This window comes from Schistocerca serialis, chromosome 6 (genome assembly GCF_023864345.2).
Source record: "Schistocerca serialis cubense isolate TAMUIC-IGC-003099 chromosome 6, iqSchSeri2.2, whole genome shotgun sequence".
Classification (NCBI taxonomy): domain Eukaryota; kingdom Metazoa; phylum Arthropoda; class Insecta; order Orthoptera; family Acrididae; genus Schistocerca; species Schistocerca serialis.
In genome coordinates this window covers 682,259,605-682,284,157 of record NC_064643.1, presented here as the reverse complement: position 1 = coordinate 682,284,157, position 24,553 = coordinate 682,259,605, and the positions used below count along the sequence as shown (strand labels likewise).

The window sequence follows — 24,553 nt, the reverse complement described above, 5'->3', positions numbered from 1 at the left end:
ATATCACTTCCTCCAGTAGTACTTGACAGCACGAGAGAGCTTAGCTTAATTTTCAGAATGCCAAAAACATACAAAGTCTACTATGCAATTCAGTGTGTAGATTGCGATTTTTGTTTTCTGTTAACATTTATCAATAACTGACTACTTTATGCGTATCTGAGTAACCTATGAAGTAACTTTTTATAGTGGAAGCCATGCGTAGGACATAGTTGTGGCCAAGTTCAGTGAAGCAGACGTTATGCGACATGCTTTAGATAGCACCAGTTCAAGACTACTACTTAATTTCATACTCAACAAGCCACTGTATGATGTGTAGGGTGGATGGTACAAGTAGTGGTATTAGTTTTCTCCTCTTTCTGTTCTATACACAGATGATACAAAGGAAGTACGAACTGTTTGTTCACTGGTACAGCTCTGTATGAGTAAAAATTCTTCAGATTTAGTGCCATGGTTATTACCTATATTCTATTTTTAAACCATATTCCTGTGTAAGATTTTGTAGTACAGTCTATTGAAATGTTTTCACAATAGGTACAATATATTTAAACTACAATACTTTACTGTATCAAGTACACCACTGGTAGGTTTCAGGACCTGACCATTTTCACTACACTGCTGTGGGAAAGTATCTTTGAAAGATGTCCAAATATTATTATTAATGATGTTAATAGACAGATAAAAAAAATCTCCTCGCCAAGCGGTGGCAGAACATGCACATAAAAGACAATTATAATTATCCAAGCTTTCAGACACTTTCTACAGGCAGAAGGGTTGAGGGGGAAGGAAGAGGTGTGAAGGAAAATGACTGGAGAGGTCTAGGAAAAGCATCAGATTTCAGAAAACTCCCCCAGAACTGGCATCAGGGATGACTTACAGAATGGTTTGGTTTTGTTTCGCTTTAGGGTACAAAAAACTGGGTCGACAGCCTGTGCATCATCTGCTAAAACGGCTGATAACTCAGACAGCAAACCCAAGCGGGAATGTAAACAGTTAAAAAATGAGCATTCCATCAGGAAGTGACAGACAGTTAAAACTTGGGTGCAGTGTGTTCAAAGAGGTGGGGTCGCGCCACTTATCAAATGACGATGGCTGAAAAGGCAGTGCCGAATCGGCAGCCTAGTTAATATGACCTCCTCCCGGCGGGAGGGCCGAGAGGGGGTCATCCAAGCTGCAGGGAGACGCTTAATAATCCTGAGCTTATTCTCGTGAAGGGAGGACCATTGGCGATGCCAAAAGGGACACCACCTCGTGATAGACAGCAGTACAAAGATCATTGGAGGGAACATAGGAACTCGTGGGCTGAGGTACGTGGACTGCAGTCTTGGCAGCAGCATCAGCAGCCTCATTTCCTGGCAGATCAAAATGACCAGAAACCCACAGAAACATCACACTGGCTCCAGCAAGAGTGAGCAAGTGACAGTTTTCCTCCATTAAGGGATGGACAGCATACAGCACACACAGACTTTAAAGGGCATTGAGTGAGTCTGAGCATAGGACACAATTGAAAAGGCTGTGTCGCCGGATGTACTCTTTGGCCTGATACAGGGTAAAGAGCTCAGCTGTAAATACAGAGCAGTGTGCCAGAAGCCGGTATCGAAAAACAAGGGTGCCAATGACGAAGGCACACCCGACCCCAGGGTCAGTCTAAGAGCCATCAGCATATACAAAGGTACTATCGCGAAGTTCCACGCGAAGGTCGTAAAACTGACGGCGATAGACCTAGGCTGGAGTACTGCCCTTAGGAAGCAAATGAAGGCCAAAGTTAAAACGGACCACTTCACAAAGCCAAGGTGGTGAAGGGTTCACACCCACCGGGAAAATTGCAGGTAGTGTTAAGTTAAGCAACCGTAGCAAGTGCTGAAAGCAGACTCCACAAGGTAACAGACAAGAGGGACGTGCCTCATACTGGTGATCAAAAGAATCATCAAAGGAGGAGACATAGGGTGGGTGGCCATGCATGGCAAACAAACGGCATGCATACCTGCCGAGGAGAAAGTCATGGCGGTAGGACAGAGGTAGTTAGCAGTTTCAGCATACAGACTCTCAACCAGGTTAGTGTAAAAAGGGCCCACGGCCAAACAGATGCCATGATGGTGGATACTGCTGAGATGGTGTAAGGGGGATGGGCATGCAGACGGATGAACAAAGCACCCATAGTTGAGTTTCAAACAGACAAGTGACCAGTACAAACAGAGGAGGATGGTTCAATCAGCATCTCAGGAAGTACCATTGAGGACATGTTGGACACTGAGGAACCGAGTACAGTGGGCTACCAGGTAAGACACATGGGAGGACCAAGAGAGTTTCCTATCGAGCATGAGCCCCAGGAATTTCATAGTTTCAATGAACAGAAGGGCAACAGGACCAAAATGTAAAGATGGTGGGAGAAACCATTTGCACCACCGCAAATTCATACAGTGTGTCAGTGGAAAATACAGATGGTTTTGTCAGAGGAAAAGCAAAAGCCATTGTCGATGCTACAGAAATAAAGATGATCAAGATGACACTGAAGACACCGCTCAGACAGGTCCGTGGAGAACTGCAATAGATGGCACAATTGTCAACAAAAAGGAGCCGGAAATGCCCAGCAGGAGACAGGCCATTATAGGGTTAATGGCGACAGCGAAGAGGACAAAGCTCAAGACGGAACCCCGAGGCACACCATTTTCCTGGATAAAGGTGTCCGACAAGGCAGAATGCACACTCACCTTGGAAACTCGGTCTTTTAAAAATGCCTAAAGGAAACAGGGCAGGCATCATGGAAGCCCCATGCGTAAAAAGACTACGGAGGATACCAGTCCTCCTGCAGGTGTTACAGGCCTTCTCCAAACTGAAAAACACGGACAGTCTGGGATTTCCACAGAAAACCATTCATGACATGGGTGAACAAAGTAATGAGAGTGTCACCGGCAGAAAGACACAATCAAAAACCATACTGTGCATTTGTCAATAAGTTGTGAGACTCGAGCCACCATACCAGTGGGGCATGAAGCATACGTGCCATCACCTAGCAAACGCAGGTGGTAAGAGAGATGGGGCAGTAGCTAGAAGGAAGGTTCCTGCCCTTACCGGGCTTAGGTACGGGTATGATGGTGGCTTCACACCAGCGTCCGGGAAATGTGCCCTCTTCCCAGCTGTGGTTGTAAGTGTTAAGCAGAAAGTGCTTGCCCGCAAGAGAACATCTGAATGTGGACTGTGTCTGGCCCTGGGGTGGAGGATTGGGATCAACTGAGAGCACAATCTAGCTCCCTCATAGTAAAGCCGACATTGTAGCACTCGCAATTCGGAAAAGAGAAGGGTATCGCCTGAGCCTCCCCTGCTTGTTTCCGATGGAGGAAGACAGGGTGACAATGGGAAGAGCTCGAAACTTCCGCAAAATGGTGGCCCAAGATGTTGGAGATAGCAATATGGTCCATAATGACATTGTCAGCTACACTCAGGCCAGAAATTGGGGAATGGATCTTGGTCCCAGAGAGCCATCGGAGGTTGGCCCAGATGACAAGAGGAAGTGGTAGAACTGTTTAAAGAACTAGTGAATAAAATCTAGCTAGCCCTTTTGTTATCCCAAAGAACGTGATGACACTCTGCACGCATTTGTTTATAATGAATGCAGTTTGCCATCGTAGAATGGCAGTTAAAAATGTGGAGAGCATATCTTTGTGCGCCAATTGCATCGTGGCATGCCTCAGACCACCAAGGGACTGGGACACGACATGGTAAAGAGGAAGTGTGGGGAATGGAACATTCTGCAGCAGTAACGATAACATTTGTGAGATATCCCACCTAGTCATCACACCCATGGAAATCTTGTTCTTCAAAGGTTGCCAGGGAGGAGTACAGCTGCCAGTCAGCCTTAGGAAGCTGCCATTTGGGCATGCACGCGGATGGGGTACAAGTCAGAAAGAGATAGCACACGGGAAATGGTCACTCGAGTAGGTGTCAGAAAGAACAGACCACTCAAGATGAGGGGCAAGCTGGCCATTGCACAAGGATACGTCCAAATGGGAATAGGTATGCAAGGTGTTGGAAAGGAAAGTGGGTGCTCCAGTGTTAAGGCAGAAGAGATTGAGTTGGTTAAGGCCAGCCAAGAGAGCACCTCTCTGACAGGTCCTGGGAGAACCCCAAAGGGGATGATGGGCATTAAAGTCACCAAATAGCAAAAATGGGGAAGGCAGCTGCCCAATAAGCTGAAGGAAGTGTGCCATGATGACATCGAATGATGGAGGGACATAATTTGTACAGAGGGAAAAAGTTAGGCGGGGAAGTAAAAGGCATACTGCAACAGCTTGAAGACTGGTAGTCATGGAGATGGGTTGACTATGAATGTCATCCCGTAGGTAGCACGACGCTCCCGTGAGATGGAATGCCGACCTCAAGAGGAAGATCAAAACGCATCGATAAATAGTTTGAAAGCTCAAAGCGGTCATGAGGGTGCAATTTTGTTTTCTGGAGGTAGAGAACAAGGGGACACTGCGATGCTAAAAGCAGCCGTAAATCCTCTTTGTGGGACCGAAGACTGCGAGCATTCCATTGGAGGAGAGTCAAGATGAGGAAGAGATGCAGGAGCGTTACCTCAGCAGCCATCGAGTGACAGCCAGGGAAGAGTCGCTACTATAGGGCACAAAAACAGGAGGATCTCACTCCACAGGATCCACAGAAGCATCAGCTTGCTTGTGTGGATGGTCCTTGGAGGACAATGCTGGAAAACAATTGTCGGTGCTTACCGGCAACACAGAGGCTGGCTGGGATAAAGTATCATGTGGCAACACCACCGAAGAGTGTCTAAGAGTGTCTAAGTTGGCGAAGCAGAAGACCGTTTGCCTTCGGTGGACTTCGAGCCCTTCCGATTAGAGGAAGACTCGAATGTGGTTTGGCTGGAGGGATAGAGGAAGTCTTCGTTGGAGTACTACTCCTGTCCTTTCCTGCCAACCAGTTGTGTAGCTGGTGGCTTCACCCCTCGAGGTGAGAGTTTGACAGCTTGTTGCGCAGCTGGACGGTGGGGGTGGGGGGTGAGGGGGGGGGGGGTGGGAGTTTGGCTATGCTACCTTGACACTGGACAATTTCACAACCTCAGAGCTGAACTGGAGGCCACATGTCTGCATGGCCATGTCCTTCGTGGAGCAAGGGGGTAACAAGAGCAGAATAACATGTACCAGAGGGGAGAATGCAGGGACTGCGACTGCCCAGTAACTTTCAAGTGACTGGGTAAGGCATGTTTTCCTTTACCTGGATCTCTCGAGCAGCCCACTCATCAAGATACATGGGGCATTGCAGTTGATACAACAGGGAGGAGGAGGTGGACATTCGCACTTCATGCGCATCCATACCACAGGTGAAACATTTGGCCGGGTGTCGATAAGATGTTCTAGTGTGGTTGAAACGATGACACTGGTAGCAGCACATCAGGTTTGGAATATATGGCTGGACTGTGATAATTTCATAGCCTGCTTTGATCTTGGACGGAAGCACCACTCTATCAAAGGTCAGAAACAGTGTGGATGGGCACTAAGGAGGAATCTACCTTTTTCATTACGCAATGGACAGCAATGACACCCTGATCAGAGGGGTAAGATTGGATTTTGGCCTCGGTTAGACTGTCGAGCTGCCTGGTGTAAATTACACCACGGGAAGAATTCAAAGTTCTATGGGCCTCAACACGAACAGGGTAACTGAAGAAACTAGGCAGCAAGCAGTTGTTGTGCTTGAGAATCAGAAGGGGTCTCCAAAATCAAACTGCCATTCCGTAAACGAGAGCAGGATTTCACAAGGCTGGCAATTGCATCAACACCTTTCTGAACAATAAGTGGATTTACTGTGACGAAGGACTAACCGTCTTCAGTACGTGAGACCACAAGGAACCATGGTGAAGTGGGACGGGTCTTTGAATCATTAGCCTCATTATGTTTACGTTTTGTAGATGCTGATTGGGAAGACAATTGACTCATTGCGAGAAAATCCCCCACAATTGCCAGTGTCTCCGATAGCGTGCTCCTTCCACCTGGGGGCCCCTTCACAAAGGGGCTCACCCGCCTCAGGTGACTGTTCACACCTCAGGTCACATCTCTCAAACTCCTGACAGAGGGACCAGTCGGCAATTTGGGGAGGTTGCAGCTCAGGCAATCACCTCTCCCTGGGCCTGGCTTGTACCAGAAGGTATGTGTGAACCGAACCTGTCGACTCGGGGCTGGGAATTACGCGTTACCCAGTCACCTGTTACGTGTCAGGCGTGTGGGGCCAGCTTTCAGGAGTTCACAGTGAGAAAGAAGAAAAAGAGGAACTTCAAATGCCGAAGTGCTGGAAAGAGAGGAGAAGAGAAACAAAGAAAGGAAAAGGGAGCGAAAAATGAAGGCGAGACTGTTCTTACATTAGTGACAGAATGCAGAACGTTCCCAATAACATCCCAGGTATGTTCCCCAAGGGAGGGGAAAAAGAATAGCAAGAGGATAGATATGCAGCACGGAAGGGAAAAAATGCTGCAAAGGCTGGGGCCCCGTGGTAGCCAAGCATGAACCCGCTAAGGAGTGGCGAGCCCCCTGAGGGTTATCAGATGGTATGAAAAGGAAGGACTCCTTGTTGGGGAGTGTACCAGACGAGATTTGAAAACCTGTGCGCTGAAAGGTGGAACACGGGGTAATATGTAAGAAGAGATTACTGTTAAAACATCGTGCACTAGTTAGAGTGAAAAGTTAAGTGCATTGTATGTAACAGAGGTGGGATGGGAACGGCAAAAAGTAGACAGGTAAGAAAATAAAAGCTGTAGAAAACTAAAATGGAATAAAGAAAGGAGTAGGTACTATGAAGAAATGTTGAGAAGGAAGAAATTAATGTAAATTAAGGCCAGGTGGGTGGCACGAACCAAGGACATGTTGTAGTGCTGAACTTGGCCACAACTATGTCCTACACATGGCTTTCACTATAAAAAATTACTTCATTGGTTACAACAAGACCTTGGTTCTCGCCACCCACCTGGCCTTAATTTCGTCCGTTTCAGCATTTCTACGGAGTACCTATTATTTTCTTCACTCCATTTTAGTTTTCTACATCTTTCATTTTCTTATCTGTCTGTTTTTTCCATCCCCCTCCCACCTCTGTTATGTACAACGCAGTTAACTTTACACTATTTTTAACTCGTGCATGATATTTTAGCAGTAACCTGTCTGGCCTATTACCTTGTATTCCGCCTTTAAGCTCCAAGGGTTTCAAATCACATCTGGTGCAGTCCCCAATAATCAGTCATTCCTTCTCATCCCGTTGGGTTAGTCTCCCCCAACATGAGGTTCTGAATGAGTTTTCCAAAATCTAACCCTTTTCCTACACCTCTCCAGTTCTTTTCTTTCTCCCTCCTTCCTTCCCCCTCAACCCTTCCGCTGGAAGGAGTCACTGGTTCCGAAAACTTGCATAATTATAACCTCCTTTTATGTGCGAGTTCTGAAGCCACTTGGCGAGTAGAGTTTTGATCTATCCAATTACATTATATTGTCAAATATGATTATTACATTTTATATATATGGAAACAACTGAAAAGTCTTTGTGTCCATGAATGTAGTCCTCAATTGCGATAAAACTAATTTCAGAACATTTGGAGATTCTAGGTACTTTCTCAGAACAAATACTTCCTTTTCACTCTTTACAGACTGTATTACTATCTCAGACAATTGTTCATTTTTCACTATGCATTTTGATGGTTCACACAGTCATCTTCAGTTGGAGAATTGTGTTGTTACATTCTTGGTTTTGATATACAGCACAGATGCCTTTTCACAGCTCTACACAACATCTGGAGTGTAACAACACAATTATGCATCTCAAGATGATGGCCTTTACAATTGGACCACTTAATGAAAAATAAACAAGTGACTGTTTCAGTAAAGTTTTTTTATTCATATTTATCAACAGTCACAGCACTCATGATGCTAACCTGTATGGATGAAATATTCAAGTTCAGATTGCTAAATTAATTTCTGTTGTAGACACAACACATATTGCCACTTATCTCAAAAAGGGAACCATAATAATTGAACATCATAAACTAAGTGAAATGTGTCTAGAATCTAAATTTTTGAATTCTATCGAAATCATTGTTCATTACAAGAAATTTATGTCATAGCATAAGGACTTCTGATTGTGACTACTTAAAGAACTATTGACCTAAACAAGAAGAAAGTGCATCAGAATAGTGGATTCCTTCATGGTACAAATGGAGGAGTGTATCTTCATACCAGCACATAGCAGAAGGAAATAAGACCCTCCATCAACATCAAATGAACTTCAATGACTGACTACTGTGTGAACTCACTTTGCTAATATCAAAACAGAGCTACAATTACAACTTGTTTAAATAAAAGCTTTTTAAATAGAAGAACTTAGTTATTCAGAATACAACTAATGTTGATCAATGGTTTATGAGACAATGGCTATAACATACTAGACTGACTAATTGTGATTATGTTTATGGAGAAATGACAGCATTATTGTTGTGATGTAATATTATTAACACTACAATGGTATTTTTAGGCAATGTTTTGCTAAATTCCATGGATCCCAGAACCTGTTACTCAACCTCAACGTAATATGGTCCACCAAATCTCTGTTCCACTGAAGTTATTCTCAGTACATACATCTTGGGTTATTTCAATGATTCTGGGTCACTTACATGCACCCAAGTTGTTTTCTTAGTGTTCTCATCTCACCGTAACTTCTATGTCAGTCTTGTGTCCATGTTTGTTACTTCAAGCACTGGGCAAGTGACATTTTTCTGACCTGCAAATTAACAGCATTCGAAAATCTTAATGACTTTCAATTCATTAAGAAATATCATCATATGCTGCTGGTGAAGTTCCAAACTGAGAAGTGAATGCGAGACCTGTTTGTGTAGTTATGATGTGTTGTTAACAGACTCGCAGAAAAGGAGACAATGTATGTACTTCTCACAATCATCTGCTTGTTCATGATGAAATCCATGGAAGCAATCATGAAAAAGCTTATGGTTTTATCCAGTTATGATGCAAGAAAACAGCAAGAATATTTTACAGCGCTTATTTAATCTTGGTTTTTCAGTTTATTCTACTATCACAGGTGGTAATTTATATGCTTCGCAAGGTACTGGCAGGGGTCAACACAAAAACAATTATGCAGAGGAAACAGAGCCACTTGATTCTTTCTGGTGACTAATGATTTGCTGTACAGGGTATAGTAGCTACAGCATTTTGTATCATAAAGCTATCAGGTACATTGTTGATCACACTCAAAAGGCAACTAAAATGACAATGAACACACTACCATTGCTGGCAATAAAAATTTTCATCACAGTGATGGTAAACTACATGTAAAATGTTATGCAACCCAAAAAATGAAAGGAAAGTCAAATTAATCCGAGCAATGTACCACGTTAGTCAAGGACAGTTTCTACAATGAAGCAATGTCTTACTACTTCTTTGTCTATTACATTAATTACTACAGTCTGCATGGCCAATGTTACAAGCAGCATTCAGATGATGATGATGATGATGATAATAATAATATTAATAAAAACAATTTAAATTTTTTCTCCGTATTTGCAAGATCATAGGCTGTTCACATCTGCAAATCCACTTACACTTAGAAGGAACAATTCAGTAATATAGTGGCACAAGATGCTTCTTCGTACACACTAAATATAGAGCCAACTTAGGTACAGCTATGCATAAAATCTACATTCTTTAGTGTTTATAATAAGCCAAACTGATTAGTCCATTTACATGACTTTAGGAGTAAAGGATGCACTCACTAGATAGCAGAGCCATTGACAGGAACACATGAGGAAGAGACAGAAAACCTGCTAGCACATACTGTGCCCACCCAGTATGATGTAGAGACAGTTGTGCTCACATGTGCATGCATTTTTGTACTCTAGCTCAATAATGGATTTACTCCAAAAACTACCAAGTTTTCTTTCTCTTTCGTGTGTGCCTGTTGATTAAACAATACGTCTGCTACTCAGTGAAACTCTCTTTTACTCCTAAATTACCCACATTCTATCAGAACTTTCCTGCATATTTATGATTACTCCGTTTCTTTTTCAGAGCAAAGAAACTTACGTGAAGGTGGGTCGTTCCCACTGAGTTGAACGAGCAATGTGATTTACGTAATAGGTGCGACCATTAGCATCCTGGCGTTCTTCCCATCCTGCTGGCAGGGGAGGCAGTTGTTCCGAGTTCTGCGAGAGTACCGACTGGAGACAAAAACCAAATACACATCAATAATACATCACAGAATGGATTTGTCATATAGGTGCCCCTGTTAATAGTAGAAACCGTCTACTGGTGTTTTCTAATGTTACAGACTTATGAGATTTTTTTACCCAATGGAACAAACACAATGTCTGAATAGCACAGTGCTGTTGCATAGTGAATTACATTTTACCTGTACATGGAGACAAACAACATATAACGCATGACCACTGTTAAAATAATTGGAACATTTTATTATTTCAATTTTTTTAACTCCCAGTTTATATTATTAATATGAATAACATGAGAAGTCACAAGGTGAAAGACAGGTGGTAGATACCTCCTCCTATACATGAAGGGATTCCTAGGATATAAACAGGGAAGGGAAGGGAGAAGGGGGAGTTTCAGGTGATGTGGATGATTTAAAAGGTCAGCAACACAGGGTGTGGGTGCTGTGAGGGGCTTGCGAGGTCATCCCTGCAAATAGTATAGAAATTGTTTAGTAGTTGTATTCTGAAGTAGAAGTAGGGGTACAGCAGACTGGATAGTTTTTTGGAGTTGTCTTTGGAATGCTGTTCCAGTTGGAGTACAGCAAAGGCTTCAGTATGAAAACGGGATGTAGGAAACAGACTGCATAATAGGAATAGCAGTTTTGGGATGCTTGTGTAAAACTAAGATAGTGCGGTAGATGCATTTGCAGAAGCTAAAGCTTGGAGGTCTTTCTGAAAGAAAAGTGACAACTTTCCTTCCCTCTTGCTTGTTTCTCTCATCCGACAATCCCTCACCCTTCAGTTAGGCAGCAGCACTGGGATAGTGTGTGTGTGTGTGTGTGTGTGTGTGGGGGGGGGGGGGGGGGGGGGGGGACATGGGTGTCGTGCTTGCATTTGATGTGTATTTTTTTTTACTTTGTCATGGTTGCAAAATACTGACAAGTAATTTTTAAAAAAGTGGAAAAAGTAGTAGAAGTCAGCCATTGGGACTATTAGTTTGGGTTCCAGAGAAATGTAGGAACTCTGAAGACTCATCTCAGTAGATGGGTCGAAGAAAGGCAAACCTATTACTTATAGCATTTGTAAACTTAGGGAACGCTTTTGACACTATTTAATGGAATACACTTTTTGAAATCCTGAAGGCAGCAGGTATGGAAAACAGGGAGCAAAATTAAAGGAAAGCAGCAGATGAGAATGGAGTGGCAATGGGCTATAACTACTCCGCCATTTTATTCAGTCTGTACAACAAGCAAGCAGTCGAGAAAACCATAGAGAAATTTGGAAAGGAATTAAAGTTCAGAGAAACAAAATAAAAACATACCAGTTTGTTGATGATATTATAATTCTGTTGGATACAGCAAAGAATTTGCAAGAACTGAAAAGAATGGATAGTATCTTGAAAAGTGGTTATTAGATGAGCATCAACAAAAATATAACAAAGCTAATAGTCAATGAAACGTTGTTGAATCAAATCAGGTGACGTTGATGGAAGTAGATTAGGTATCGGGACACTAAAACCTCTCTATGTATTTTGCTATTTGGGCATCAAAATAAATGATTATGGCCAAAGTAGAGAGGATATAAAACACAGTCTGGTGATGATAAGGAAACAATTTTTGAAACCAAGAAATTTATTACTATAAATTTAACAAGGGAGCCATACCACACCTGGATTTTTGTAATTTTTTATATTTGTGAAACATAACTTCGTCTACATACTTCTGTTGGTTTAAATTTTCTCTATAACATGACATGCAGCATTAAATTAGCTCATCAATTAATACTTTCATGTGATTTACCTAGTTTGCAAGATGGCAGTCATACATGTAAACAAGAGAATCATCATGATGTAAAAAAATAGTGTATGTATTTTTCTAAATTTCTAATCAGTAACATTTTCTGTAAGATAGAAACATATTATTTTTCTTAGTTCATCCAAAACCGTAAAACTCCATCTAGTCATTTTTAAAGTATTATGTAGCCTTCAAGATAATAGTTTATTCCCAAGTCCTAAAAATAGCCAGATTCCGGTCTTGCACATTTTGTACACACAAATAAAACCTACAGTCACGAGACTCAGTCATACGAAATGTTTGAAGACTTTCGAGTGATTTCTATAAGCCAAATTAAAAAACATTTTAACTGAACTTTGTTGTGATTAGCAAGAGTCTGGAATGTTAACATCACTGAAACTAGCTATTTTTAGACACAGGGTGATACATATTATGGACCAGATAAATTGAACAACAAAAATGTAATCTTTTCCGTAATTAATTACTACAGGACAGGTTAAGTAAGAACTATATGAGCTGTATTTTGTGCCACAACTGAATATTCAACTTTTCCTCTGTGACTGTTGCTGTTGATACCGGTCTGGTTCAATGCATTTACAAATTTTCGTAGTTGACAAACTAGTAACCGTTTTTAATAATGGAATGTAGTGAAGAGTAACTGTGTTAGTGAAAACTAAATTGAGGTTTCATGTCTATCTTTGAGCAAATATCAACCCACACTCATTTTGACTTCCAGCTTCACATCAGTCAAGAGTGGTACTATCTTGGAGACAATATGAGAATCAGGTCAGTATCGCCAGTCATTAATGCCAGCATCTTTTTCTTTCTTTTTTTCTCTTTTCTTTGTGTGTTTTATGCTTGACGGGTATGCTCATGGAACATGAATATTTGTTTAAAAATTTGCACTGCTGGGAATTGGACACACTGCCCTTGGGGCAGGCGAGCATTCTAGCAAGCAGTCACACAGCCCATCAAAGAATTGCCTTAAATTTTAGTGAATTAAAGACACTCCAAAAACTTCAAAGTCTATTGTCTCAAGACTTACTGAGAGTTGCATCGAAGTGCTTTGGGCAGCTGGTATTTGAGCTGCTAACTTCATGTACCACAAACATAAAAAAATTATGAAAATCTCCCTGTGTGATCTTTTAAGTGTTAGGAAGACTTTTCTAAAGGTATTTATATTGAGTGTAGCTCTGCACAGATGTGAGATGTGGAGAGTAAGCAGGTAAGTCAAGAAGAAAACAGAATATTTTTAAATGTGGTGGAACAGAATAATGTTGAAAATTAGATCAGTATATAAACTAAGTAATGATCAGGTACTGAAATGAAATAGGGAACAAAGAAATTTGTGGCACAACTTCACTAAAAGAAAGGATTGGTTGATAGGACACATCATGAGGCATCATTGAGGAATTGTCAGTTTCTTAATAGGTTGAAGTGTGTGTGTGTGTGTGTGGGGGGGGGGGGGGGTTAAACTTTTAGAGGGAGACCAAGAATTGAACACAGTAAACAGGTTCAAACAGATGTAGGACAGAGTACTTATGCAGAGATGAAGATGCTTTCACAGGATAGACTAGTGCGGAAAACTGCACCAAACCAGTTGTTTGAGAGGGTATTAATTCATACCCCAGCTACTTTAAAAAGAAATCAAGCAACCAGTTACCAATATGCAACCAGAAATTATTAAATACAATTTTTCCTCAATAAATACATGCATGGGAACAATATATGAAACAAAAAGGAAACTGTGTAAAGTAGAACCATAAAATCACTGGATAAATTAGAAAGTAATTAATTAGTAAAAGAATATGCCTCACATTTTAGCAATATCTTTCTGTACACAGCTGAGAAATACATGACTTCAGCATAACTGCAAGACCTTTTATGTTTAGTAACCTCATATTTCTATTTTAATATTTCACAGTAAGGAATATTCAAACAGGTTCCTCAACACCGCAGCTATGCTCTCGAACTTGCAGCTTCTTTTTCAATGCACCTGCCACTGCATGACAATGGAGGACAAGTGCATGTGCAGCACCCCTCCCCCTAAAAAAAAAAACACACACACACACACACACACACACACACACACACACACACACACACACACACACAGAGAGAGAGAGAGAGAGAGAGAGAGAGAGAGAGAGAGAGAGGGGGGAGGGGGAGAGAGAGAGGGGGGGGGGGGAGGGAGGGGGCGGGGGATGGAGGTGTGTGCACGAGCTTTGACAAAGCACTCATTTTTGAAAGCTGAACTACTCCATTGTTCTGACATACATATACAAGCAGAAAATACTACTGATGATTAGTGGCAAGAGAGGGGCAAGTACTTAAGAGCTGTTCTGGCAGAAGGGCTGAATTCATAAATTTATTCAGCTAAAAATCAGCAAGACTGGTAGTGGCCACTGCAGTCTCTCAATAGCCTGTTTCTTGGAACATTTTTCTCTACCAGAAAAACCAGTAGCTTACAACATGAATCTGTGCCAACCAATTTTGGTTTAGCTTAGAACACCTTGTTCAACATATTTTATGTTTGGGAAATGGCACGAAATTTAGTAAATCTAGTGTTTTGTAAATTGTGCTTCATAGCACATTTTGTTTCTGGTTTGAGGGTTTTATCCTGTGTGTTGATGGAAGAAATAGATTTACTGACCAGTTAATTTTAAAGCCTTACTTCTGAAGCAGCACTCCAATGATCATTTCCCCACACTGTCCTATAATTTAACTGGATATAAATACTTTCAGAACATTGATCCTTCACACTGAAAATGAAAATTCTGAAAATAAAATCAAACATTCTGGCCCACTGCATAAAGTATTGCTGGTTATGTATACATCTATAACTCAAACATACAAAATTTAACCACAGCAGTTGTATGAGAATCTGGACTTTTCCAGGCTTCTATTCAGGTGGTTGTGTTGAAATTTGATGTTTTGATGAGTATCATTTCATCATATTCTGGCAAAGTGTCACGACTGGGAGGCCATCTCTACCTATCCTTTCCCCAAGCACGTGGTTCGCTGACATGTGGTAGGGAATGCGACTCATTTGACTCAGTCCTTGCCCAGACATAACACGACTTCATAAAAGTCTCTCTAGCAATGTCTCAATTTCCTTGCAGTGCTACAGGAGGCTCTTGTCTCAACTGTATGCATTTGTGCTTCACAGTTAAAAGCTGGCCATAGTGCTGCTAGTTTTCAGGGAGCTTCTTAAGCTGTCTCAACTATAGTACATTTTTATAGCATTCTCTAATTTTTAATTATGCTGTAATGACCAAACTGCAAAAAGTAAATAGATAAATGTTGTTTTCTACTTGTAGATGCTTGTGTAAGACAGTGTTTTCTCAGAAATGTATTGTCACAAAATATAAAGATATAATGATCATTTTTAACAATAAGTATATAACACTTAGATGTTACCATAAAATATTTCAGTGGCTACACTGTTTTCAACTTATTTGTCAGTTTTAGTAGCGCTATAAAACAATAAAAGCATGGAATGCTTCTTAGTTTCATCAGTACTTAATTGCTGGGTGTATTTTTGCATACAGCTGCTGGTGCAGGGTCTACACCAAACTTCACTGCTAGCCCTCATCTCTGTTGACAAGATTTTTAGTGAGTCTTATCTCAATTGATTCTCTGATGATTCACTCCCTAGGGCCTCTCCCTCTGCACAACATTTTTGCTTTCTCAAATTCAAATGTGTGTCCCTTGTTGAGGCTGTATCCTGCCATTGCTGATTTATCTTTAGGTTCCAGCTGTATGCATCGAATGTGCTTGACACAGTGTTGCAAGATGCAGCACTGTGTCTACCCAATGCACTGCCAGCTACACTCGCAAAGGATGCTATATATACTGCACATTTGCAGTTGTTGGTTGTCCTTCGCCAAGACAAGGATATCTTTTGTTTTTCATGGTGGTTGAAAGATGGCCTTTATCTTGTGTTTTCTATTAATTCTCACAATTTTGTCTGAGGGATGCTGAGGAGTTTAGAGGAGATGGCAGTAAAATCTGCACAGCTCAAACCTAAAGACTTCTTCAGTTACATGGATGACACATTCCTTCATAGTTAGATGCCCTGAATGAGCTCTTGGACCTCCTGAACAGTGTCCATTAAAACGTACAGTTCACAAAGGAACTAGAACACAATGGATGTCTTCCAATTTTGTACATCATAACACGAAAACAGGCAGATGGTACCCTAGCACACGCAGTCTGCAGAAAGAGACCCACATTGATCTCTATCTTCATGCAACAAGCTGTCATCTGGTGCAGCAGTGCACTGTTATAACAATACTAGCACATAAGACGTGCCATTTGCAACAGACAGTTTCCCAGCTGAGGTGGTGGTGGTGGTGGTTAGTGTTTAACGTCCCGTCGACAACGAGGTCATTAGAGACGGAGCACAAGCTCAGGTTGGGAAGGAAATCGGCCGTGCCCTTTCAAAGGAACCATCCCGGCATTTGCCTGAAACGATTTAGGGAAATCAAGGAAAACCTAAATCAGGATGGCTGGAGACAGGATTGAACTGTCGTCCTCCCGAATGAGAGTCCAGTGTGCTAACCACTGCATCACCTCGCTCGGTCCCAGCTGAGCAGCAATACCTTAGAGAAGTGTTTTGTCAAAACGGGTACAGTGACACAGATCAGATGTGCACTGAAAAAAACAAATGATACAGCCATTCGCAAAGAAGAGGTACAAAAGAGGAAGGGAAACTCACTTTTATGCCCATCTTGGGCCTTTCTCAGCCAAAATTGCAAGAATCATCAGAGAAAAAAAGCATCTAGTCCATCTTTTGACCAACACGAAAAACAAAACATAAGCTTGGCTCAGTGAAAGACAAACTGCTAATACCTGGTATATATCGAGCTCCTTGTGAGTGTGGCCACAAACACTGCCCTGCCAAGTTGTGACATTATATGGAACTGACAATGTGCCAAGCTAGGAGCTTTTTAGAGAGAGGATAATAAAAGAATCAATTGAGATAAGGCACCATGACCTTCTTGTCAACAGAGATGAGGGCATGGAACTCTGCACTAGCAGCTATCCAACAACAATGCACACAGCAGCAGTCAATGGCTCACGAGTCTCGTCTAGATGTAATGCACTTAGAGTTGAACAGTGGTAGGTGACCCTCACCGCAGTTTGCTGAACCTCACACCTTGGGGAGAGATGGCCAAGCAATTTCAACACCCAATCAGAAGAGGATGTGAGTGACACTCGAGGAAAGATCACGGAATTTCGACATGGCCACCTGGATGGAAGCCCAAGTCACACACTAATCAACTCTTGTCAAAATTCTTGACTACTACAATGCTAATTCTGTCTACTACAATGCTAATTCTTCCATAGTACTAAAATCCATTTGTCACTTTCATCATACGCACCACACATGTACATGTGATCTCAAAAAACTGGCATGCCGTAACCACTATCAAGACCAAATCTGAAAGGAGAGTCATCAATGAAGTACAACACTCGGCACTGGAAGCATGTTTATTACTGACATCAAAGTATTCTCCTGGATGGAGAGAGCTTTCATTTATACAAATTACTGACATCAAAGTACTCTCCTGGATGGAGAGAGCTTTCACTTATACAAATATGTATAGTCACTGAATATACAGACATTAAAAACAAGAGATTCCTAGAAGCTTCCAGAAATGATTAGTATCAATAATAAATAATTGCTGGTGGTTTTGTTTCAACTGGTGACCCACAGCACACCATTCAGCAACGCTAACCACTACGTCTCACTGTATACGCCACAGTTCACAGCATTGCTCCCTCTCCTGGAGAAACAGTGACCCACTGTTTCAAAGGCTCTCATTGTAGTTGACTACATCAAAATCTTTGTAATCCACTGGGTCTTCAGTTTCCTTGAGCTAGAAGCCCCCCGTGTCAATCTGCACCTCAGGACTGTAGTAGGGCTTCATACGGAGAACATGGATGACATCTCTGCACTGTTGTCTTCTTGATGAAGGGTCATAATCCTCTACTTCATGTCACGTCTAACAAGTGACGAAGTAGTGCTTTGGTAACTTTCTAATAGTCCCAATTTCCACACAGAATAAAAGTCCGTACCAAGTCTGCCAGGCTGCATCTCACTGGTTGGTGCTTGGTACTATAGCACACTGACTCTCTCTTGGGTGTCCAGGCTCTGTATGCAAGCCAGTTGTGTTGCTTCTTTGGTCCTGGTGATGACATATTTCACGTAATCATCTTCCAGTATCATCCAGTAGCACCAAGAACAGTATATTCCTTGTCATTTCGGCTTTGTGAACAAGGAGCCTAACAAATACTGAAGCCTATAGTGTCTTGCTTTGTCGTGTTGTATGTGTGTGTCATGATGGCTAGCATTTTATGCCAGCTTCTGTTCATCGTCAACGTACATCAAGAGCAAATTTGCCAAAGTCTTAATAAAACTTTCCGAGAGGCCATCTGTCTGCAGGCAATAAGCAGTTGTCAGTTACCTCTGATACCAGTCTCAACTGGAAAATTTTTCTCTGATCAGAGAATATTACACAAGGTCCTCCTTGCTTGAAAATGTCCTCTGCAAGGAACTTTGCAATTTCTGGAGCTTTGGTTGTTGGCACAGTTTCCGTGGCTGTTTAGCAAGTGAGGAAGTTAGTGCATACTATCACTATCATCGATTCCCATTTAGACTTCAGGAGCCCCTCCAAGGGGTTGACTACAAACTAAGGAATGGTGCTGCTGCTGCAAGTGGGTCTGGTATCATGAGCCATGGAGGTAACAGCAGCGCATTCCTTGCAGTGGCTCACGAAGTCTGTGGATCAGTAGAGACCTGGCCAGATACCGTATTTACTCGAATCTAAGCCGCACCTGAAAAATGAGACTTGAAATAAAAGAAAAAAAAAAATTTCCCGAATCTAAGCCGCACATGAAATTTGAGACTCGAAATTCAAGGGGAGAGAAAAGTTTTAGGCCGCATCTCCAAACTGAAACAAAGTTGGTCCATTGTAATACGAGACACAATTTAGGTCAAATGAATGACGATACAACTACAGTAGTTTGGTTCGAGTCTTAAGCTTAGCAGTTAAGCTTTACCAGGTAGCCATTGCTATGAGTCAGGCGCTCCTCCGTATTTATACGGGTACCCTTCCTTTTTCACGTGCTTCGTTTGGTTTGAATTGATTGCTTATTTTGCTTTGATCTGATAAGTGCCGTTTTCTTTGTTATAGGTGTTTACATCACTCTAAGCTGAAAATGCATTACTGTACTGTGTCATGCATTGTTTGTCGCATTCTGATAGTGCATGTTTACGGCCTGTCGCCGCTCGCGGCATGGCTTGCTTTTGTGCACGCTACCCCCCCCCCCCCCCCCCCTTTACAATTTAAACAAAAAAAGAGAGGAATCATCTCATTAGCGAAACAATGGCAGGAGACTGCTATTTGTTGTTACTTACACTGCTGCTTTCTTTGATAATGATTAACAAGAACCAAATAACAGACTGTGTATGATAGAACATGTTCTGAATGAGAGTTAGGCGAAAATTTTTCTCCGTTTGAAAATCTTTGCGGCCGCTTCTTTAGTACATCAAATTCTGCACAGAAATTAGAGTTATCTTAGATTTAAAAATCCAGTCAGTTGCCGTGCTCCATTTCTGACTGTATCACTACTAGGCATAAGAATAATACGAATATAAACACGACACGATATGTATATTCTTCGGCGTATGCTGTTGTCTCACTCTAGTTTCGTAGTTCATTAGGCAGACAGGATTTAAATGAGATAGCAGCAAACACGAAAGAATACATGGCAAAATGTTTATATTCGTATTCTTTCTTATGGTGAAGAGAATACTACAAGTGATTCACATTTCGTCAAGTTCCTATTAGCAACTATCTCTTCTCACAGGTAGGAAAAAATTCAGAATGTAGAGTTGTCCATATTGACAAACATCCCAAACAGTCTTGCCAGTCGGATTTTTGTAGTACACTGAAATTCTGCTACATTTGAAGATGAACAATACGGAATTTGTATTTACTTCGTTGGATAATGTATGAAAATGCAGTGGTCGATTCTAAGCCGCAGGCAGTTTTTTGGATTAAAAAAACTGGAAAAAATGTGCGGTTCGGATTTGAGTAAATATGGTACCTGTTTGATTCTGTCTAAAGTTTATAAATCCCAAATGACTAAATGTTGGAGTGACATGGAAATACTTCCAGATAGCTGACCATGAGAAACTATTTCTGCCCCTTCAGTTCACAGTTACTTTTATAAAATGTTTTGGTTGCTAACTGGAATTCTCCTTTGATTTGTTTTTCCTCCTCCAAGGCCTCTACAGTTTTCAGCAACACTGGATTTTTCCTCTTTTCAGCAGCAACATCATTTAATGCAATGGTGGCTGGGATTTTATCCCTACTTCTGTGTTCTGCCAAAGGATTCCTCGAAAGGCAGATGGCATCCTTGTGTTTGCATCTATTTTTGTATACCTCTATGATGTCATACTTCTGACACCTCAGTGCCATCCCACTAGACTAACTGATAGATCCTTCAGGCTATTTAGCCAACAGAGTATGACTGTCACAGAAGTGAATAGTCTGCCAAATAAACATGGACAGAACTTTTTGATGGCCCAAACAACTGGAAGGCACTCTTATCAGTTGTGAAGTAGTTCATTTTGGACTTTGTGAGAATACTCTGGAAGCATAAACTATTACTTTATATGAAGGTAGTATCTGTTCCTGAAAGAACAGATACCATTGATGACCGTGCACCTTATCAAGAATGAAATGATAAATCGACACCCTAGCTGCAAACAGGCACTGATATACATCATTGGGGACATGTTGAAAACGTGTGCCAAGACCGGGACTCTAATATCAATGCCTGTTTGCAACTAGGGTGTTGATTTAGTCATCATTTCATTCTAGAGAAGCTGCACGGTCATCAATGGTATCTGTTCTTTTGGGAACAGATACTACCTTCTTCATATACAGTTAAAATATGGCTACCTGGCCATTGACCTTCTTGTGCAAATGCACATGCTAGGCCCCAACACGTACGGGACTTGGTAGATTAATCTGCCAAGACTAATGAGTGTGATGGACAAACATCTATTAGGCTCACTACAAATGTAGTGGTGTGGACATGTTGGGAATGCGTCTGCCATGTAAGCAGGAGATCCCGGGTTCGAGTCCCAGTCAGGGCACACATTTTCAACATGTCCCCAATGATGTATATCAATGCCTGTTTGCAGCTAGGGTGTCGATTTAATTATCATTTTATAAACTATTACCTTCTGATGTATGGGGGTCAATACTCGTGGCTGATTTATCTCGTGTACTCAGTCCGACAATTGTGACAGTCGTAGACTGCTGTATGTCTTCTCATATTTCCTAGTGAAAAACAGAGACAAGGTCATGGAGATCTCTCACAAATGCCATTGAGATCAGATTCAGGACTCCCATCATACCTCTTCCATATGACTTTTTCTATTGCATGCTAACACTAAATGAATTTCTGAATTGTTGTGATATACTTTACCCAAAGAACTTGGTATATTTCTGCTGTGAATTTTAAAGTGTGAGATTTAGACGGCTTCTGTCATATTCAGATCCACAGTGTTGCTTAGGCCCAAAACATTCTGTGTGTGCAACTGTGCCATTCTGCCTTGACAAAGGGGCCTATTCATCAATTTTTCTTGTACTAAGCAGTCTTCTGTTGAGTGTCACCAAATGTTTTCTTCAGTTCAGCCTGTAATTTGCATCAGCTATTGAGCCTCCCTTCAATGTTGTTGAACCACTGCTTAGATATGCCATCCAAGTAAAAGTACACATCTGCCAAACACTTCCTGTCAATCCAACCTATTGCATTTGGTGACTTGGTTGAATCCTGTCAAGTCAATTCGTCAGGTTCTGAACAGAATCTCCAGAAAACACTGATGCAAGTCTAATGTGCAGTGGACTTCAAAGTGGCTTGGAATCCATTGGTCTCCAGAATATATGGCCCTATTCACATAAAAGGCAAAGAGCAAGTAAATAAAATTTTCTCTACAAGACGTTAGAAATGCTGCTGTTATTTATGTCCAAGATCTGTTAAAGGGGAGAATCAGCAAGTTATTGCACATAATAATTTTTTGAGCACAATTTTCGACATCCATATCTGCAGATGCATTCCACAACCCACAGTACAGTGCCTGGAAGATGATACTTCATACCAATATTTACAATTTTCTGTCCTAGTCATTTCTGTATTGGTTGAGGAGAAAATGACTACAGACTTTTGCTGGCTCCCTAATAACTTTTATGTTATTTGCAAGATTCCAATCTGAGATATACACTGATGGCAGCAAAACAGCCGAACAGTCTTCCTCACACAGTTTCACTGAATTCCACTACAGGATTTCATGACAACTGAGTCACCTTTCTTAAAAGTGTTTCCATTTAAGTTCCCTGAGCACCTCTGGTACACTTTCACACAATTTATACCAACCAGTTATGATCCTAGCATCTCAAGTCTGAAATTCTTTGCTGTCTGTTGTCATGCCACAATTTTAATGACAAAAATGTTTCTGTCATCTGGATTTTGATTTCCAGCACACTTTCTCCGATTAGTCTTCATTAACTGTAGAAGTTCTTTATGCTTCGTCTGTTTGTGTTGAGAGGGACCAGTTTTGAGGATGAGGGGAGACAAAGATGAAGGCAAAAGAGTCAGAGTATGGCATCAAAGATTGTACATTTGTAAGGACTAGGCTAGCTTCAGCTCAGAGATGACAGAAGGTGCAGAGTGAGAAGGAAAGATGGATTAGAAGAAAGACAATGAAGCTAGAGGGGATAACCACCCCTCAACTAACACAGCTCTCGTTTCCTGGGCAGTCTCTGTTCACTGTAATAAGCTTAGTGTCTGTGTTTCGCGACTGCATCGCAAAACTGTGCGATTAGTAGACAAGAGGACGTGCCTCTCCAATGGGAACCGAGAACATTCGATCGCAAGGTCTTAGGTCAACTGATTCCTCCACAGGAAAACACGTCTGATATATTCTATACGACACTGGTGACAGCATGTGCGTCACATGACAGGAATATGTTGTCGACCCGCCTAACTTGTACACTTGGCGAATGGGTATAAAGATTCTTCTACCTTGCCCTATTTAGGTTTTCTTGTGGATGTGATAATCACTCCCAAAAAAGTGACGGACAGATAATAATTGCCTGAAAATAAAAAATTAAAGTTTTCGTTCGAGGGAAGACTTGAACCAAGGACCTCTCGTTCCACAGCTGCTCACGCTCACCACGGGACCACGGTGCTCCTGACCTTACATTGTCCTTGATGTTGCCTATCTTGCACATGAACTACTCAGTTTGTATATTTTGCTTATTTTTTTTTCATAGTTCCACACAACTTCTTCCTGTTTTCTCAATTGATCTGTGTTCAGTTTTTCAAGGCCTATCCACTGTGCCAACTTATAACTAAATCTGAAGGGGGTGCGATGGGGAGGTTCCCTTGTTAGTAGCCAAACTATTTAGCACAAAATCAAGTATAAAGGTAATATAGATGACAGCGATGATTGTCAGGGAACAGAAAAATATTCTGCTTATTATCTGATGGTGAAAGTGAATTAGTAATACAAAAATTCTACTATCTAGGAAATAAGATCATACAAAATTACTAAAGCATGTAAGACACCAGAAGCCAATTAGTTCTGGTGAAGAAAGCTTCCTTCAACGAAAGATCTCTAGTGATTAAATATGGGCATAGAACTGAGGAAGAAATTTTATCACAATTTTATGTGGAATCTGACTCTAGGAAGAAGTCAAAACTGGAATTATTTGAAGAACGAAGGTTGTTTGTCCATCTTTTAGTTGGTTTCATTCCTTCATCTGTTCTCGACTTTTGTTAATGTATACATCTCTCTATATTTAGTGCAACTAACTCCTTAACTAAACACCTTGTTTTATATTTTCTGACCTTCATCTGCCCTTGCAATTCTGGACCTGCTTGTGAAGTTGATTACCCTGTCAGAATTCTTAGATGTTCATCCAGACAGCTAGTAAATGTTCCCAATTCTCAGCAGTGTAGAGACTCAATACTTTGCACAGATCCACACTGCAGGTTTGTTTTTCCCTAGAAAGCAACTTTCCTAATGACGAAATCAGTATTTCTGACAGCTCCATAACGTTTATCTCCACATCCCAGATCAAACAGCAACAACCAGAAGTACTTCATTACTGAAACATATACTTAACCAATTATGGCCAACAATAAACTGCATACTCCATGCAAGACATTAGTCGTCATACTGTGTTATGTAATGGAGGCACATCTGAAGAGAGTATGGCAGTAGAAATGAAACTTTATTCAAAACAAAGAAATAAAAATAAGGAAAGAAAACAAAATTTAAAAGTGTTAGACTATTTATCACAGCAATGCACATCGGTTTTGACTGCAAAACTCCACTGCTGTTGTACACACACCCTCAAAACAAGGAAACTTATGCTTGAAGGCACAGAAGTTTTAGAAGCTCAGATTCTTTATATATATATATATATCTCTGAAGTATTATGTTGGAGACTAACAACGATCAGCAATTGTTTTT

The 24,553-nt window shown here is 41.3% G+C and overlaps 1 protein-coding gene across 6 annotated transcripts in view; it reads right to left on the bottom strand.

Moving 5' to 3' along the window:
• LOC126485091 (E3 ubiquitin-protein ligase Nedd-4) overlaps positions 1–24,553 on the bottom strand; it is a 187,818-nt gene that overhangs the window by 128,030 nt on the left and 35,235 nt on the right. For all 6 annotated transcript variants that reach the window (XM_050108697.1, XM_050108700.1, XM_050108698.1 and 3 more), the window contains exon 7: positions 10,077–10,210. In XM_050108697.1, the coding sequence (XP_049964654.1) occupies positions 10,077–10,210 (134 nt within the window). The remainder of the gene's footprint in view (positions 1–10,076; positions 10,211–24,553) is intronic.